At 57.2% G+C, this 17,615-nt stretch overlaps 1 protein-coding gene and 2 long non-coding RNA genes across 4 annotated transcripts; 1 reads left to right on the top strand and 2 right to left on the bottom strand.

Moving 5' to 3' along the window:
- Window positions 1-1,653: 1,653 nt before the first annotated feature.
- Window positions 1,654-3,186, bottom strand: LOC136791415 (uncharacterized). The gene is made up of 2 exons (XR_010833423.1): window positions 2,546-3,186; window positions 1,654-2,296 (listed from the first exon to the last, which is right to left on the bottom strand). It is a non-coding gene; the product is annotated as an uncharacterized lncRNA (long non-coding RNA).
- A 1,153-nt stretch (window positions 3,187-4,339) lies between these two features.
- FOXD3 (forkhead box D3) lies at window positions 4,340-7,062 on the bottom strand. The gene has a single exon (XM_048061999.2). It carries the CDS (start codon window positions 6,225-6,227, stop codon window positions 5,016-5,018), a length of 1,212 nt encoding a protein of 403 aa, XP_047917956.2. The 5' UTR covers window positions 6,228-7,062; the 3' UTR covers window positions 4,340-5,015.
- A 1,395-nt stretch (window positions 7,063-8,457) lies between these two features.
- Window positions 8,458-15,882, top strand: LOC136791414 (uncharacterized). Of its 2 annotated transcripts, none has more exons than XR_010833422.1 (4): window positions 8,458-10,647; window positions 11,029-11,171; window positions 11,402-12,298; window positions 14,628-15,882. It is a non-coding gene; the product is annotated as an uncharacterized lncRNA (long non-coding RNA). The 2 variants fall into 2 exon arrangements; XR_010833421.1 differs by having other exon boundaries at window positions 8,458-10,669.
- Window positions 15,883-17,615: the final 1,733 nt, after the last annotated feature.

The raw sequence follows: 17,615 nt of genomic DNA, 5'->3' as shown, positions 1-17,615 counted from the left end.
TGACGGCCTTTCGGCTTTATTTCTGTGGTGCCCCTTCAGGTCCTAATAAAGTACATAACATAACGTGAACGAGCCCACGTCAGCTTCATACAGCCCGTACCAACAACAAAAAGTACGGTCTCTGTTCTTAAGATTGATGTTTTTCCTCAGGTTGCACGTCTAACTGAGATCAGGACATCCAATTTAGTAGAAAACTTATTTTTTTTTAAAACCAACACCACATACTCAGACTTTCATGACTTTCCAGAACAACTGGTGACCGTGTTCTCCTTGGGCTGGAATCCCAGGACTGAAAGTTTTAAGGGATTTAGAGAAAATAAATAAATAAATAGATAGAAAATATTAGTTCAGTTGGAGGGGACCTACAGAGAGTCCAACTGCCGGACCCGTTCAGGGCTAACCAAAATTTAAAGCGTAAACCCAACCTACTTAAAACCAAGCGCCGCAAAACAGAAGCGTGGTCAAGAAGCACCTGATCACTTAAAATATTCAGGTTTAAAATTAAGAGATTGTAGGAAAACAAAATTCTCCATAGATTTTTTTTTTTTTTAACATTTGCGGGTTATTTTCCAAACGCGCGAACACCGGACAATGCGATTATTTCTAAAACGGGCTCGGCACGGCATGCCGGCGGAGACCGCTTTTTCCCCTTCAGGTTTTTCCGACGCAACGAGGTCGCCGATTTCCATAACCCCAGCTGTTTGCCAGCTGAGAGCAAATTTTTTAGACCCGCCGGTGTCTCTCCGCCTGCAGTCACCTCAGCATTTTCGGAGAGGGTCGCCTTCCAGCGTTACCTCAGCAGGGAGGGATGAAGAGACGGAGAGTTCGTGGGCTTGTGTGGGCAAATCTAACCCCCCCCCCCCGAGCTGGCCGCCCTCGCCGGGTGCTGGGAGCCCCAAACCTGTTGGAAATGCCCCGTTTGGGTCCTCAGCTGTTGGGCTTTGCGAGCGGATCCGTGAATTAATCGCCTTGCCGCTAGAGGAAACGCCAGCGAGGGGGCTGAGGGGTGCCTGGGGAGGGCAGGCACCTCAGATAACCAGGGGGGGCTCCGCAAAAACACCCCGGGGTGGCGAGGGAGGCTGGACGGGGGGTCCCGTCCCCAGCCTGTCCCCGTCCCTGTCCCCAACCCCATCCTGTCCCCATCCCCGTCCCCGTCCCGCACCCGTCCCGCTCCCCACCCTCCCAGTTATCGCAGCCCGCCTGCTCTCGAGGTGCGATCGTTCCCTTCCCGGGAATAAAGCTTTTTTATCGAACGCCTCCCGGATGCTCGCACCAGGTCGCGCCGCCTGGAATCGAGTCCCTGTCACCAGCATTTCTGCGGTGACTTTGAGCGGATCAATGGCTGGGAAAGGCACCGCGGACACATCGAGCAGCGGGGCGGCCGGCAAGCGGCTGCCGTTCGGCTCCCGGCAGCAGGGAGAAGCCGATAACGGGCGGACAAACGCCTTCCCTTAACCCTTTGCAGGCAGCTCGGCCGGCTCTTTGCCTTCCCCCAGCTCCTGGGGCGATGGAAAGCCGAGCGGAGGCGAGGCAAAGCCCCCCCCCGGCACTCCGGATCTGCGGCCGGAGCAGAGCTCCCGTTCCCCGATCCGAATCGAGTTGCGCGGCGCCCGCTCCCCGAGCCCGAATGAATAAAGTTTGCTCAGCCCTCCGAATAGACGAAATGGCACGTTTTAAACGGGAGGGGAAGGTTCTACCTTGCTGACCTATTTTTCATTTCTGATTTAGGAAAAAAAGGCGAGATTAGCATGGATATTGCATTTTCAAGGACCTCGCCACTATTAAATAGACTGTTAAGTGCATTTTATGGCTGAGGAGTCTGTTCCCAGCTCAGTCGGGGAGACGTGCTAAGTTCATCTCTACCTGCTACATTGAACATTCACTGACTTAAAATACTTTCTGTGGGTGTAATACCTATGCTCTGTGTCTTTTAAGTACATAACGCTTTATGTTTTAGGACTGCCACGACGTAAATTCACCGCGAGTCCCCCGGCACGCCGCCGTGCTCCCTCCCGGCTCCGGGGACGCTGCGGCGGCCGGAGCCGCGGGCGCGCATCTTCCGCGCCCTCTTGGGGATGCTCGGGGGGGGTCGCACCGGGTCCCTCCGGCCCACGAGCTCCCACGGGAGGCGTGAGCGGGGTCCCGGCCACCCCAGCAAAAAGCCACGGGGGTCGGGGCCGGGGCTGAGCTGTGCGGAGGGCCCCGGACCCCCCCCCCCCAGCGCCCCAGAGCGCACCGGGACGCCTCGGGGCATCCGTCACCGGTCACCGGCCGCGTCCAGTTTTGCCACAGGGGGCTGGGGAAGGGAAAAGAAAAGAAAGAAAAAGAAAAAGGCTTTCCGCTGCCCCCCCCCCGCGCCCCGCAGCCCGCTCTGTGCCCGGGGGATGCCCAGCCCGGCCCCGCACCGGGGGGATGCTCCCAGCCCCCTCCCCCGAGGGGGGGCGATCCCGACCCCCGGGGGAGGTTACGGGGGGGGGGGGGCTCCCGGTCCCCGCGCCCCCTGCAGGCCCCGTGCCGGCACTGCACCCCCCCGGGGAGCCCTCACCTGCCCGCGGGGCCCCGGCCCCGGGAGCCGCCGCCGCCCCTTCCCCGCGATGCTGCGGCACCGGGGGTGCTGCCGGCCGCCTTCGGGAGGGAGAGGAAGAGGGGACGGAGGTGCCGGGGGAGGAAGGGCCGCCGGGGGTGGGTGGGGGGGACACGACAAGGTGCCGGTTCCGCCGCCGCCGGCCGCACCGAGCAGCTCCCGCCGCCGGGCCCGGAGCGCAGATGCCGAGCCCGAGGTATTGCTGCTATGCGCGGAAATATGAGCGAGCGATTTTCTGAGCAACAAAGGCTCGGGAATGGAATGAGCCCCTGTTATCCAGTGTCACTTGGAAGCCCTTGGATCAGCAGCTTCTTGAGCCGAGAAGCGAATTCAAGCAGAGGCTCCTTCCTCTTTTCCCAGGGGGGGGGATCCGCTAAATATAGCAATAACCCCCGCGCGTGTTGCCCGCATCACGTACCATTTGCTGTTTGTGTAAAACCGATTAGCCAGACACAACTGTGAAACTCCCCGCGACTTTTATGGCCGCAGCACGCCGACGACCCGCGGGGCTCTCCCGGCCGGGGGGGGGGGGGTGGGGCCCGGTGCCCGCTCCGCTCCCGGCCCGGCGGCTCCCTGCCTGCAAACTTCCAGCCCCTCCTTTATCTGGGAGCATAGACGCGGAGGTGTAAATATTGACTTAGGAAAAAAATCATATTTAGTCCTCGCCAGGAAAGCAAGGACGGATTTTTTTGCCCTTTTTTGCCTTTTTTTTTTTTTTTCCCCCCTATTTCCCCAAGCTGCGCTCTCGGCTCCTCTCGCAGCGCCCGCCGCCCGTTTCTCCCCCGCAGCCGCTTTCTAGGGCCCGAACAAAATCCGCCGAGGCTTCCAGCACCGACGAAACCCGAACGTTTCGCCAGGGAGAGGATAAAGCAGCGAGCCCGGGCAGTGCCGAGCGCCGAGGTCTCGCCTTCCCTTCGCCAGCCCGAGCCCCTCCGCAGCCGGGCTTTAAACCCTGCAGCGCTGCGGTTGTTTTCTCCCCCTCGGCGCTCTCTGTATTTTAGCCACGAAAACGCCCAGAAATGTACATTTTTCGCAGCCGCCCTCCAAACTTAGTTGCCGGGAATTAGGTGAGAAAGGCCGTTCCCTGCCGCCGCCGCGCCGAGCCGCTTCCCCAGCACTTCTCCCTCCAACGAAAGAGCCGCGCTCGGACCCCGCACGGGCACGGGTTTTCGTTTTTCTTTCCCTCCCAAATAAATCTCAGATTTATTTGGCTCTTGGATGGCCCCGGCTTTTTATTTAAAACCAATTCTCCCCCAAAACAGCCGCGAAAGCCTCCCCGAAGCGTGCCTGCGCCGGCCGGGAAGGGCCGGCATCCCGCCGCACCGCCGCGCAGAGCCGGGTCGGGCACGAAAAAATTAAAGAAATTTTGGGGCAAATCACGGCGAGGCCGGGACTCAAAGCACGGGGCAATGCAGGGGGAGCCGCGGCGATACCGGCCCCGCAGAGAGCAGCGGGACCCGGACCCGGCTCGGTACAGCCCGGCTCGGCTCGGCACGGCTCCGAACGGCTCAGCCCGGCTCAGCACGGCACGGCTCGGCTCGACCCGGCTCGGAAAGGCACGGCACGGCTCGGTTCAGCTCGGCACGGCTCAGCCCGGCCCGGCACGGCTCAGCCCGGCCCGGCACGGCTCAGCCCAGCCCGACACGGCTCAGCCCGGCCCGGCACGGCTCAGCCCGGCTCAGCACGGCTCAGCCCGGCTCGGCTCCGCTCGGCCCCGAAGCCGCCGTCGCCGCGCCTGTCAGACAAAGCCGGGCAGAGCGTTTTAAAAATTTATTTACAAAGTTGTGTACAACACGAAGGGATAACATTTAGAATACATATATTCATTCATATATAAACAGACTTCTATAATAGAATGACAGCGTTTTCCTCCTTTTTTTTTTCGTCTCCAAAATTCATTATTTTTTTTCTCGCTGTTGCTGCTGTTCGTTCGTTTAATATTTAAAATTTCCCCCGCTTATTTCTTTATACATTTTTTTTTTCGTGGTTTTTTTTTTTTTTTTTTTTTCGTTCGCTCGCTTCTTTCGGATAAAACCGCTCGGAGCGCCGGAACCTTCAAAAAAAGTGAAAGCCCGCGGCTGCTGGTCGCGACCGTCCTTTCGCCTCTTTACAAAAATAAAAAGCCCGAAAAGCAGCGGCAGGCGCTGCCGGCAGCGGTCTGTCTGTTTGTCCGGCCGGCCGGCCGTCTGTCCGTCCATCCGAGGGGCGCGGTGGGGCTACCGGGCCGGCCGCTTGGGCTACCGAGCCGGCCACCCCGGCTACCGGGCCGGCCGCCCGGGGGCTACCGGGCCGACCGCTTGGGGCTACCGGGCCGGCCGCCTTGGGGTTCCCCGGCCGGCCACTTGGGCTAGCTGGCCGGCCACCCTGGCTACCTGGCCGGCCACCCTGGCTACCGGGCCGGCCACCCTGGCTACCGGGCCGGCCGCTTGGGCTACTGCGCCGGCCACTTGGCCTGCACGGCGGCGGCCGGGGCGGCGGGCTGCAGGAACTGGCCGGCGATGATGTTGGTAGGCACGCTGAGGATGGGGGCGATGGCCGCGGTGGTCCGGGCGAGCGCCAGCGGCTGGTGGGCCACGAGGGCCGACTGCACGGTGACGGGCGGCCGCAGGAAAGTCTGGGCTCCGGCCGCCGAGCTGGCGGCGGGGCCGCCGATGATGTTCTCGATGCTGAACGACGGGCGGCTGCTGGGCTCCGACTTGACGATGGAGCCGGCGGCTCCCAGGCTGCCGAGCTGCAGCTGCAGGCTGGGGCCGAGCTGCGAGTTGAAGGCTTTGCGGCTCAGCTCGCTGGACGGCAGCAGCGGCACGGCGGGCGGCAGCATGGGCCCGACGGGCGGGATGTAGGGGTACTGCAGCGCGGCGGCGGCGGCCGCAGGGTGCGGGTAGGCGCCGGGGTGCAGCCCGTAGGGGCGGCCGTAGGGCCCGGCCAGGCCGTAGGCGCCGAAGCCCTGCATCATGAGCGCCGTCTGGTCCCGCAGGTGCTCCTGCTGGTGCCGCTTGAAGCGTTTCCTCCGGCGGAGGAAGCTGCCGTTGTCGAACATGTCCTCGGACTGCGGGTCCAGCGTCCAGTAGTTGCCCTTGCCCGGGTTGCCGGGCTCCCGGGGGATTTTGACGAAGCAGTCGTTGAGCGAGAGGTTGTGGCGGATGCTGTTCTGCCAGGCGGGGAACTTCTCCCGGTAGTAGGGGAAGCGGTTGCTGATGAACTCGCAGATGCCGCTCAGCGTCAGCTTCTTCTGCGGGCTCTGCAGGATGGCCATGGTGATGAGCGCGATGTACGAGTAGGGCGGCTTCACCAGGCTGCTCTTGGGCTTGCTCTGCCCCGCCGCCGCCGCCGCCGCCGCGCCGCTCGCCCCGTCCTCGCCGCCGCCGCCGCCGCCGCCGCCCCCCTTGCCGCCCTCGGCCGCTCCGCCGGGGCCCGCCGGGGCCGGGCTGCCGCTGCCGCTGCTGCCGCTCTCGGCTCCCACCTCGGCGGGCAGCGCCGGCTCCGCCGCCCCGTCCGGCGGCGGCGCCCCGGGGCTGCGGGCCTCGCCGTCGCTCTCCTTGCCCAGCCCGTCGTCTCCCTCGCCCACCACGTCGATGTCCACGTCCTCCGCCGCCAGCGCGCTCTGCCCGGCCATGGCGCTGCCGCCTCCCGACAGGGTCATCCCCGCGCCTCCGACGGGGCCCCCCGCCCGCTCCCGGCGGCCCCGGCAGAGGCGGCGGCGGCCCCGGGGCGGCCCCGGCGGCGGGCCTCCCCCTCGCCTCCCCGCCGCGGCTCCTCCGAGCGCCGCCGCCCGCCGCTACACCCGAGCGGCCCGGCTGCCGCCCGCCGCGCCGCCCCCGCGGGGCATGGGGGGGCCGCGCCCGCTCCTCCTCTCCCGGCGGCGGCGGCGGCGGCGGCGGCTCGGGGCCGCCCTCGGGGCTCCGGCGGCTGCGGCCCGGTCACCTCCGGCTGCTCCCGCCGCCGGGCATCGGGGCTCAGGCGGCGCCGCTGCTCCCAGCCGCCCTCCGCGCCGGGTGCCCGCCGGGCATGGGGGCCGCCGGGGCTCGCCGGGCGCCCTCCGCTCCACCGCTCCGCTCCCCGCTCCGCACCGCTCCGCACCGCTCGTCCGCGGGCTGCTTTTGCCCTTCCTCTCCCCCTTTTCTCTCTCTCTCTCTCTCCCTCTAATTTTTTTTCCTTTTTTTTTTCTTTTTTTTTTTTTTTTTTTGCGGAGGGAGGGCGGAGGGAGGGAGGGAGGGGACGGGGGCGGGAGGCAGCGCAGGGAGGCCGGAGGGAGGCCGGAGGGCGTCGCGGGGCCTCGCCGGGCAGCGTGGCGGCGCGGCTGGCCGGACTGCCTGATCGATTACTTTCCCGTTAAAGATATACTCGGAGGCGGCGCCACGTGACCGCGTGACGTCACGCTCCCCCGCCGTGACGTCACGCAGCGGCCCGCTGAGCTCACACCGCCGCCGCCCGCCCCGTCGGGCCCCGGCAGCCCCCGGCCGCCCCCGGCTCCTCCTCGCCCTCCGCGGCCGCCGGCCCCGGCCCCGGCCCCGGCCCGGAGCGCTGGGACCCGGCGAGCCCGGGCTCCGGGAGCCCCTCCGGGCGCTTTCCTTTCCCTTTTTCCTTCCTTTTTATCTTTTTTTTTTCCCCATTTTTTTTTTCCCCACTATCGGCAGCACCAGCTGGGAGCGGAAGATCCGAGCGCGGCTATTGATTGATCCATCCCATTAGGTGCAGGCAGAAATAAAAAAGACGTAAAATAACAAAGGGAAACTATAAATAAAGAAGCTTTTAGCCGGCTCCTTTTTCTTCTTCTTCTTCTTCTTCTTTGCCCTTTTTTTTTCCTTTTTTCCCTCTTTTTTTTCCTTTTTTCCCTCTTTTTTTCCTTTTTTCCCTTTTTTCCTTTTTTTTCCTTTTTTTTTTCCTTTTTTTCTTTTTCTTTCTTTTTTTTTTTTTTCTTTTTCTTTCTTTTTCTTTTTTTTCTTTTTCTTTTTTCCTTTTTGTTTCCCTTTTTTCTTTTTCTTTTTTCCTTTTTTTTTTTCTTCTCCTTTTTTTCTTCTTTTTCTTTTCTTTTCCTTTTAATTTTTTTTTTCCTTTTTCTTTTTTTCCCCTCTTTTCCCGAGGTGTTAACGACTTACCGGTTGCGGGCGTTAGCATAAGAACACGTAGGAAATGAGGCAGTGCGGGTGAATGCGAGGAGCGCGGTGCCGCGGCCCCAGGTAAGCCCCGGCCCGGGGAGCGGCGCCCGGCACAGCCCCCCCCGGCCCCCCCGGCCCGGCCTATCTCCCCCTCCTTGTCTCTCCCCCAAGGCTTTGGGGATCCCGGTAAACGCAAGGAAATCAGCACAGAGCCTCGGGACAGACCAATTTCCGATCAGGTTTTTTTTTTTGAAATTTATTTTAAAGGAAAAATAAAAACTAACAGCCCCGGCAAGCCAAGCAGCACCGGCACCCCCCCCAAGCAGCCCTCTCCCCCCCCCCGGGGAAGCACACGGGAGGCTCCGCCGTGCCCCGGCCCCCCCCGGCAGCATCGCCCGGAGGAGCTGGGGGGGTCCCAGCGGGGGGGGGGGGGGGGGCAGCGGGGCCAGGGCCCCCCAGACCCCCCCAGACCCCCTCGGGGCTTCCCCGGTGCCCTTTTCAGGCGTTTGGCGGCGCAGCCCCCGTTGCCCCCCCGGGGCCCTTCGGGGGGAAGGGGAGGGCCGCCCCCCCCCCCCCAGCGCCCCTCTTAATTTGTTGGGCATTTCCTCGGCACGAGAAAAGCGCCGGTAATTAATCGGTGCCGTTAATTACGGCGAAGAGAAAAGCTTCCCCCCCCCCCCCCCCCCCCCCCCTTAAGGGCTGCGCTGCGCCAAGCCCGGCCCGACGGGGCGGCCCCCCCCCCCCCCCCCCCCCCCCCCCCCCCTCCGGGGAGCGAGAAGTTTGGGAAAAAAGTTTTTGGGGAAAAGTTTTTGGGGAAAGGTTTTTGGGGAAAAGTTTTGGGGAAAGGTTTTGGGAAGAAGGTTTCGGGAAAAGTTTTTGGGAGCCCAGCCAGCTAAACCCGCACCCCGAGCAGGGGCGAAGCTGTCACGGCGGGCATCATCCTGGAGGAAATCCCCCAAATAAACCCGGGGAGGGGGCTCGGAGCCCCCCCCGGCCGGCACGTTTCGGGGTTTATCACCGGCAGGACCCGTGCCCTGCGATGCGAGGAAATAATTCGGGCGGCGGGAGCGGGGGTGGCGACCCCGATAACGACAACTCCGGAGCTGGAAAGTGGGCGCCCATACAGACAGATAGATTCAGCGACGGGAGAAAAACAAACTGTATGGTCCGGATCGATAGCGAGTCAAATAGAGACACGGCAAGCGCCGGGGCGAGGGAGGATGGCATAAGTTATGGTAGAGAGGGAGAAATTAATTACAGCCCCATCGGCTTCTAATATGGCCAAGCGAGAGCCGGGCTGCGGGGCGAGTTAAAAATAAAGCCGGAGGCTGGGGGGGAACGAGGGGGAACGGCAGCGCCGGGGCAATTTCTGCTTCTGTAATCGTTTTAAAGGAAGGAGAAACCAAAGGTGTCCCCTTTCAGCTCCTTAAGCCTCTTACTTTCACTGAGGACTTCTATAAATCGTTGACCTGACCCGGATTACACCGGCTGGGGCAAGCGCACCCCTGGCACGGGGGTCTGGGCGAAGGTGCGCGTTTGGTGACCCTTTTTCATGTCCCCCCCCATCCCTTTTTTTTTATTTTTATTTTTATTTTTTTTTTTCGAGGCCTCTATCCGCACGTGTTCGCTTTCCATTTTTTTTTTTTTTTTTTCAGTCGCAATAAATCGCCTGGAAAAGCGGCGGAGCTCGGTGTTAAAACGAAATCGGCCGCGTTTCCAAAGCGCTTTCGGATTTATTTGGATTGGAAATGTACAAACATCCATTCCGGGAAAGGCAACACGTTTAATTAACGATGAGAGAGCAGTTAGGGGCAGAAAGCTAGTAAAATTGTGTGATAAATTTATGGCATTGTTAGCGTGCTTTTAATTATGGCTATTATGTTAATTATTTCACATTAGCATGGAGTTATCAGCGGCATGTCAGATTTAATCAAAACGAGCCTTTCTCTCGAAAATTGTGCTCCGCATTCGCCGCCAGCAGAACGGGGGGTCCCGAGCCCAAGCCGCCCTCTCTCCCCCCTCCCAGCACTTCTTCATTTCTTTAAAAATAAATAAACGGAGGCTTTTAAAAGGAGGACTTCCCCTGAAAAGAGCGGCTGGACGTGCTGCGGGCTGGGGCAGGCGGCGGATCCCTTTAGGCTACGGCGAGCAGCGCAGGGAGGCAGAGGCGAGAAGCGGCTCGCTTGTTTTTTAGGAATTCACCATTTTCGCCCCCCTCCGGAGAAGGCACTTTATCATTTCGGATCCCTCTGTCAAACAATATGATGTCGCTCGTTTTTATCCGTCCCGTTTTACAAAAGCCCCCGCTCGCCCTGGCGGCCAGGGCAAGGCGCCTGAGTACAAAAGGAGAAAAAGGGGCGAGGAGGGAGGATGCCGGAGGGCTGCGGGGGTCGGCGAGGGAACGAGGAGGAGGTGGGAGCGGGGCTGGGTGCGGGTGCGGTGCGGTGCTGGGCGGTGCGGGGCCGCTCGGAGCCCGGCGCTGCGCCCAGGAGCGCGCCCCTGCTCCCGGCCCCGCACCGCAGCCCCCCCGGGGAGGCGACCCAGCGGCTCCCCAAGCCAAAAAATAAAAAAATAAATAAATAAAAAAGAAAGGAAAACGGCAACATCACCAAAAGCCGGGGTGGGAGCAGGCGGCGGATCGGCAGGAGGCGAAGTTTTGGGGGGCCCCATCCGTGCCCGGGTGCGGAGCTGCCCCGCGCAGCCCCGCGGGACCGGGGGGCTGCGGCCGCGGCAGCTGCTCGCTTATTTTTAGAGCATTTCCATTCCTCCGGTTAATTTTAGATCGATTCATTATTTAGCCCCAGTTCGCCTTCAGGGAAACCCAAGCTGGGGGGAGGCCAGAGCCCTGCGGGACTTGCGCCTGTGCGGGGCTGGCCCCGGCTGGGGTGCTGCGGGACTCGGCGGGTGCGGGCAGCCCTGTCCCCAGGGAAGGGGAGACCCAGCCTCCGGGATGGGGCTTGCACGGTGGGCATGGACATGGAGAGTGGTGTGTGGGGCTTGTGTGCAAGTGGGCAGGGGGGTACGGGTGGGTACGTGGGTACGGGTACGGGTGGGCGTGGGTGGTTATAGGTGGGTATGGGTGGGTACAGATGGGTATTGGTGGGTATGGGTGGTTATGGGTGGGTGTGGATGGATATGGGTGGGTGTGGATGGATATGGGTGGGTGCGGATGGGTACGGGTGGATATGGATGGGTATGGATGGGTATGGTAGGTATGGATGGGTATGGATAGGTGTGGGTGGGTATGGATGGGTATGGATGTGCCCCCCATCAGGGCCAGGCACCGTGTCCCTCCTCCTACGACACTACTTTCACATCAAGCCTCTGCCTGCTCCCACCCCGCAGGTGCTGGCAGGATCTAAGCACCAGCCAACAGCAGATTATGCGTAAAATCACGAATCCAGCACTCATTTTCCTTGAGGTGCTTCGTCTCGCTGGCTGTTTGCCTCCTCTCTGCCTTCCCATCCCCTGGGAGCTGAACGCCACAGGTGGGTGGAGGCTGGCAGGGGGTCCCCGTGGTGCTGGCCCCTCTGTGCTTGCAGGGGGCACCCCACTGGCCTGTGGTGCCACCTGAGCAGGTGGCAGTGCTCAGGTGTCCCCACCAAGATGTAGGCTCAGGTTCCCAGGAGGCAGCCTCCGGGGATCCACAAAATAAAGCCAAAATCATCAGAAGTAAGAGTAGAGCCCAGTACTGCTTAGAGATTTGTGTGCTTCACAGGCAAGGACAGAGCAAAGATCATCGAATAAGTCAAAGTACTGAAGAGCCACTGGGTGAACTGGGGTGTGTGAGCAGAGCAACTCTGCTGCCTTTTGTGGAAGATGGCTGCAAAGTTAGCTGCGATCTGGTTTGGGAAAAAGAAAAAAGGACAGACAGTTGGCAGACATTCGACTGAGATTCACTTATTCTTCAGATTTTCATCTTGCACCCCACCCTCTAAGCAGATCGATCAGGGTCCCCAGCTTGCAGCCCACGCACGCCCCACACATCCACCAGTGGCGCTTCTTGGAAGGCTCCTGCTCACGTCCACCTCGAACAAAATGCCTGAAACTTGTCCTCCGAGCACCCAGTCACATCACCATCCCTGGGGGAGGCTCCTGTACCACGAGGTGTAATAAATACACAGAAACACGAAGCAGAGGCAAGTCTCAAAAATGTCTTTAAGTGCGTTTTATCCAACTTTGCGGAGGGAAGGGTCGGCTGGGAAGGGGGTCCCTGGCCAGGCCCCATGCACAGGGCGATGTCTGGGTGTGATGTCCTCACCCACAGGCTGGAGTCGGGGACATGCTCTGGCCATCGTTCCCCCTTCCAGACCCGGGGTTTGCTTCTCCGTGCACGGAGGGAGCGGGGAGGCTCAACGGGCTCGGGAAGGAAGTTATATTTTATCTGGAGACACCTTTATTTGTCAGAGGAAGGGGAGTAAATCAACATGACATAATCTTTTTCCATTCATCTATGCAGAAACTGCAGCCCAAAGGGATGGTGCGGGCACCAAATATTTGGTGAAAAACCCGGGGACGCAACCCAAAAAGGGGGGATGCAACCCAAAGTGAGGGGCTGCAAGAGGCTGCGAGGGAAGCTCAGTCCAACCCCTCAGTGATTTGGTACTGACTGCAGGTAGGGAGAAGGTGCAAGGAAGGCACAGCGGGTGTTTTGCTCAGGGGTTCCCCGCTGCCAGCAAGATGCAAATCGTGCAAAAGGAGATAAAAGGATTGCCAGGGCTGTGAGGAAATCACTGTGCTGACAGCAGCGTCAATGGGAGCCCTCCATGTGTTGACCCCATCCTCTCCCAGCACGAAGCCAATGCCTACAAAACTCTGAGATACTCCTCTGAGATTTTGCACATCGTGAGAGCCCCCTGGGAACCCCGAGCTTACTCAGGATTTATTTTTATTAACCAGCACAGCCAGGACTCTCATGCTTCCCCGGGTGGCAGGAGGCTTTGTTTGTTTGTTTTCTTTCCCGGATAGTTTCGTAAGCCGCTCCTCTGGCTCATGCGTAACACCCTCGATTCCCTTTATTAAGCACAGAAAGACAAGCGGTGAATTAGCGCCGTTGTTAATAAAATCACTCTGCTAATATTTTTCCCCACCACGTTGAGCATCATCGATCGGTGGCGGCTGAACCCCTTCCGCGGGCGGCCGGCACAGGGCCAATGCATCACCGGAGCGCCACGTGCACCATGCAAATGGTGCCTTGGTGGGACGTAAGCGGTGCGCGGGCCTTTTATGGGCCTTCTGCAGAACGGTGAATTTTACCCAAAATGCAGGTTAAAACCCATGCTAGGTATTTATGCAGTCAGGTCCATAATATCTCTTCCAAACCCTCCCCAAGCTCCTTTTCACCTGCTAAACCAGGTAGCTCCTTATCCGGAGAACACTGCACGGCATTTTAGAGGACTCTTTTATTTTGGCAAAGAAAAGCCATGCTACAAAATCCCTCCGTGTCCTGACCTGACCAAGGGCCTGTCCTGACAGGCTGCCTGCCCCAGCTGGCCCGGTATTTTCCTCCTCCACCTCCCAGGGACAGAATGCAGCGCAGTTCTTCATATAAATAGTGGGTGCCCTCCACAAACATCTTGGAAAGAGAACTGACAGCTTCAGAAACTGAAATTTCTGTTAGTTTTTGGCCTAAATCCACTTTGTGGGGCCCAAATCTTTCATTTTCTTTCTTTTTTTTTTTTTTGGGGGGGGGGGTGTCAGAAGGAGCACCATGCACACCATTTCCAGCAGGGCTGCTTCCTGCCATCCCCCACAAAGCCCGTCAGTTCAACCATTACAGTACTCACTGAATTCAATTTAGATCCTTCAGCTTATTAGAAGAATCTTTATTAAACATTTTATTAAAGTATTTTAATGCCTTCCAAGGAAGGAATGCCGTAAATCCCCGCTGGTTTCAAAGCGTCTTTGAGGAGTTGCAGGTAGCGCTGAGGGCCCAGATGAGCATTTCCAGTGCTTGCATGATGAGAGCACACGTGGGTGACTTACTCCTTAAACCACGTCAACACTGTTTTTGTGTTGGGTTCCCTGCCTTTGCCCAGGTGAGAAAGGTTTCCAAGAGGGATTCCAGTTTAGGAGGTGATGACAGTGTATTGAGCATGTGGGGCAGCACAGTTTGTAAATGAGGTTTATTTAGGGGCCCTTGTTAAAATATTACATGATGGAGGAGTTCAACAGGTGTGCTTAAATGGACTTTAAGTGACAGAACAGAGAAAAATATATATCTGTGGGACCATGAGACATTTACCTGTCCAGAAGGAGAGGGGGAAAAAAAGCCAGGAACAATCTATCATAAGGGAGGAAGTCTGCACCTCAGCATTTGCCGAAATGTCTTAATTGCTTTTAAACTCATCTAAATAAACAAAATTCTGCTACAAGCAAGTGTGGCTGGGAAGATGGCAGGGGATGAGGACCCAAAGCCTTCCTTGCTCTGCTGCCTGAAGGCCTGACTGCTGGACATGGCCCTGGGCAAGGCCCGTCCGTGGCTGCCTGCAGGATTCACCCTCCTGGGGGCTGTGCCACGTCACCCTCATCCATCCCTGGCTTTTACTGCTCCGGAATAATGGGCGGACGTCCTTCCTCCTGGAAACCCAAGAGGGGTCCCCCATTGAGACCCACCTCCGTGTATGTGCCTGCAGCTCTGAGGTCTGCAAGGGCCCTCCTGGAAGCCCAGGGATGAACGCGGAGGCCTCCTCAATGTTCTCCCTGCCCCAGAGCCCGTGCTTCCAGAAATACTCATCTTAGCATTTAAACCTTGTAAATTAATGGGACTTAAATATATGCTCCGAGTTAACTGTATTCTAAACCTGAACTAAAGCTTCATTTTCCAAGCTAAGTCTTGTTAAAATTTGTAAGGTAAATTCTCATCTTCGTGTAGATGAAACACGATCGTCCTTCCTTCCTGGCTTTCTCCTGACAGTTTTTACCATTTTATTTCCATTTCCTAGGGTGACTCAGCCTGGAGCAATGGTCATTCCTACATTGAAGCTGCAGCGAGGGCAGCTCCTGAGTGCCCTGAGCAGCGGCAAGAAGGTTCCTGCAGGGCCCCTTGGCGTCAACACGCGGCTTGCCAGGCGATGATGACCAGAGCAGGCACGCGGCCAGGACTTTGTCACAGTATCCTGACATTTTGGCTTCTACCATTAACTAATAGCCTGGTCCCGCATCCCCTGTGTGGACAAAAAGGGGAAATTTTCTTGGAAAGCTGGGCCAGATCCTGGAGGGCTTTGCTCATGAGCTTGCTTCCATTGCAGTCATTCTTCGCACGCATCCCCTTGAGTCCAGCAGGATTTTGTGGGCTGTCGTTCTGGGAAGGACATATGTCCAGCATAGCTGTAGCTAACATGTCCTGCGTGTTTTACGTGTTTCTTATGCGTGTGAAATGTAATATACTATATGTTTTGGAGTCATGTATTTAGATATGATCTCATATAAGTTTGGCAGATAAATATGCTCATATCATATAGCACGGGCGTATTTTTCACTCAGGACTGCTGGTATTCAAGGACTTCTTCAGTGCCTGGTGGAGCCAGCAGGACCCTTGGCATTGGCAGAGCTGGAACACGACTAGGTCCAAATTTTCCCTCCGCATTGCAGCCACTCCTTTGGAAGAAAAACATGAGACTGGACAACCCTCTGAAGGAGGAGCAAAGTTTTGTTTTCCACCCAGGACACCTCAGCGACCAGTCTGTTTCCTTTGAAAATGGAGAGGTTTAGAAAAACTCCCGAGGAGAAATTAAATAAATAAATGCGAGGTATAGAAGTCAAATACACGCTGCCCGATGGAGAGCTGGGCTTTAATGGCATAATTAGCGACTAATCCTGCAGAAAGTTCTCCGCGCTCACTGCCCCGTGCTAACGTAGTGCCCGCTTACCTGGTGCAGCATTTGCTCCTGGCTTCTTCTGGTACAGCTTCTAGACACAACTTCAAAAAAAGGGGCAGCTCTTCTGTAATTAGCTGTTCCCCAATCTACTGCATGAAATTACGCCCCAACCCCGCGCCTCTCTGCTGAACGCGAGTCAGGTGAGAGCTTCATATTTAGTTTAATAAACCATAATTTCCGACAAAGGTAACTGTCACCTTTTGTTTCATTCTGCGCGTTTATTTTTCAAGCACCACAGCTGACCTCCGAACTCAATCTGCACTTGCCTATTGATGCATAAATATCTGTAATATCACAGTAAATTAAATTCAGTTTTAAAGGGTTTCTATTTAACAATCTGTCAGAACTTTCACAGCGTTTGATTTCTAGTTTCCTCTGTCCACTGACAGGTTTATCTCAATATGGCTTGATTAATGAAACCTTTTATTTGGAGTAAGCATGCCTATTATTACCATAATCTCTTAATGCTTGCTTAGGCAACATTGTACTCTGACAGCAGGGCTCCAAAAACTCCCGGCCCCTTCAGCACGCTGTGGGGCTGGGGAAGCGCAGCCCATCCCTGCCCAGCACTCGCAGGGCTCTGAGCAAAATCAGGCAGCTTCCCAGCGTAACAGGCTTGGCAGCCCTATTTCCACAGCCGTTGGTGTTAAACGTGCCTTATTACCAAGTATTCTTAGTGAAGATCAGCAAACGTGCATTTCGTTTATGATGAGTGTTATCCCACGGAGGCAATGGATGTTGTGAAATGGGTTCTTACGAAGAATTCGTTGAATTTCAGGAAAAATACTGTAGCTTAACCTAGAAAAAAAAAAAAAACTATATAGATTTGGATATTAGTTATTGACTTCTAGTCCTTGGCTTTCCTATTATACAGCCCTGGGTAAATCATTTCATCTGCCTGTGCTTTAATCCCATTTCACCAACAGCCACGTGTGCATAGAGCTGCACCCGTGTGAACAGCAGGGTAAAACTGCTCCAGCCGGGAGAAGAGTCAGAGCAAAACACCTCCTTTTTCTCCATTGAGCAGGAATAATAGTGCTTCCTCGCTGCATGGGAGGGCGTGCAGGCTGGGTGCCCGACCTCCCCGTGCTGCCAGCACGCAGCGTGGCTGCTGCTGCTGCTACCGCTGCGGCTGCGGGGTGAAGCGCTGCGGTGCCATTTACAAGACAGAAGCAAGGAAGTGACCAGCAAGCAGCCTCCCTGGATTAGGAACAGATAAGGGCTGTGCTTTTCATCCCCGAGAGATCTTTCCATTGAGGCAAGTGAATGGTAACGGTGCCTTTTCTCGGGCTCCCCATGTGTTATGCCCGGCTCGCGTAGGCGCTGGATGAATGCGCACCTGCAGGGCGCAACAGGAGCTGTGACACTGCCTTCAGCTGGGCCAGGGTTCATGGGAGTTTGATCCCATTTGTGTTCTTATTTACAGCTGGTTTTTTTTTTTTTTTTTTTTTTTTTTTTTCTTTCAAATTGCTGAGACTTCTTCGTTCAAGAATTGATGGTCAGGCTCCATTAGGATCTCCCGAGTCTGGTGCTTCCAAGAATGAAGACCTCATCTCCCAGCCTGACTGCCTAGAAAGAGACTGAATAACCTCAGTGGGCCCTGACAGCTGGGTTATCTCCAGCTTTGCAGGGACGCCCTTTGCTTTTGGTGCCCCTGGGTCCTGGTGCTCCTGAAGCCCCCGTCCCGCTGCAGTCAGGGACAAAGCCGCCACCAGCGTCAGCAAAGGGCTCGTTGCCTGCACGCCAGCGCGGGGGCCACGTGTGAAATGTCACATGTGCTGTGTCACTGCGGAGTCACATAGCGTTTTGTGTAGGAAAATAAAGAGCCACCATGTCAGCGTTATGTAACTCTTAAAGATGAGAATAATTATTAAGGTGGTTTGTGCGCTCGCTTCTACGGAATTAAAATGTTTCAAGACATTTACTTCATTAAGACATTAATTGGCATCAGGAAATATATTCTCCGTTCTGCATTAATACCCCGAGAGGCTCTGTCATTCATATATAAATAACTCACATATGAGGATATATTTATCTATCAGTGTGCACATA

Source organism: Anser cygnoides, chromosome 8 (assembly GCF_040182565.1).
Source record: "Anser cygnoides isolate HZ-2024a breed goose chromosome 8, Taihu_goose_T2T_genome, whole genome shotgun sequence".
NCBI classification, from domain to species: domain Eukaryota; kingdom Metazoa; phylum Chordata; class Aves; order Anseriformes; family Anatidae; genus Anser; species Anser cygnoides.
This window is presented reverse-complemented; position numbering and strand designations above follow the sequence as displayed.

Excerpts from the sequence above, each read along its gene's own strand:
- FOXD3 (XM_048061999.2), bottom strand. The coding sequence starts at position 6,227 with ATGACCCTGTCGGGAGGCGGCAGCGCCATGGCCGGGCAGAGCGCGCTG.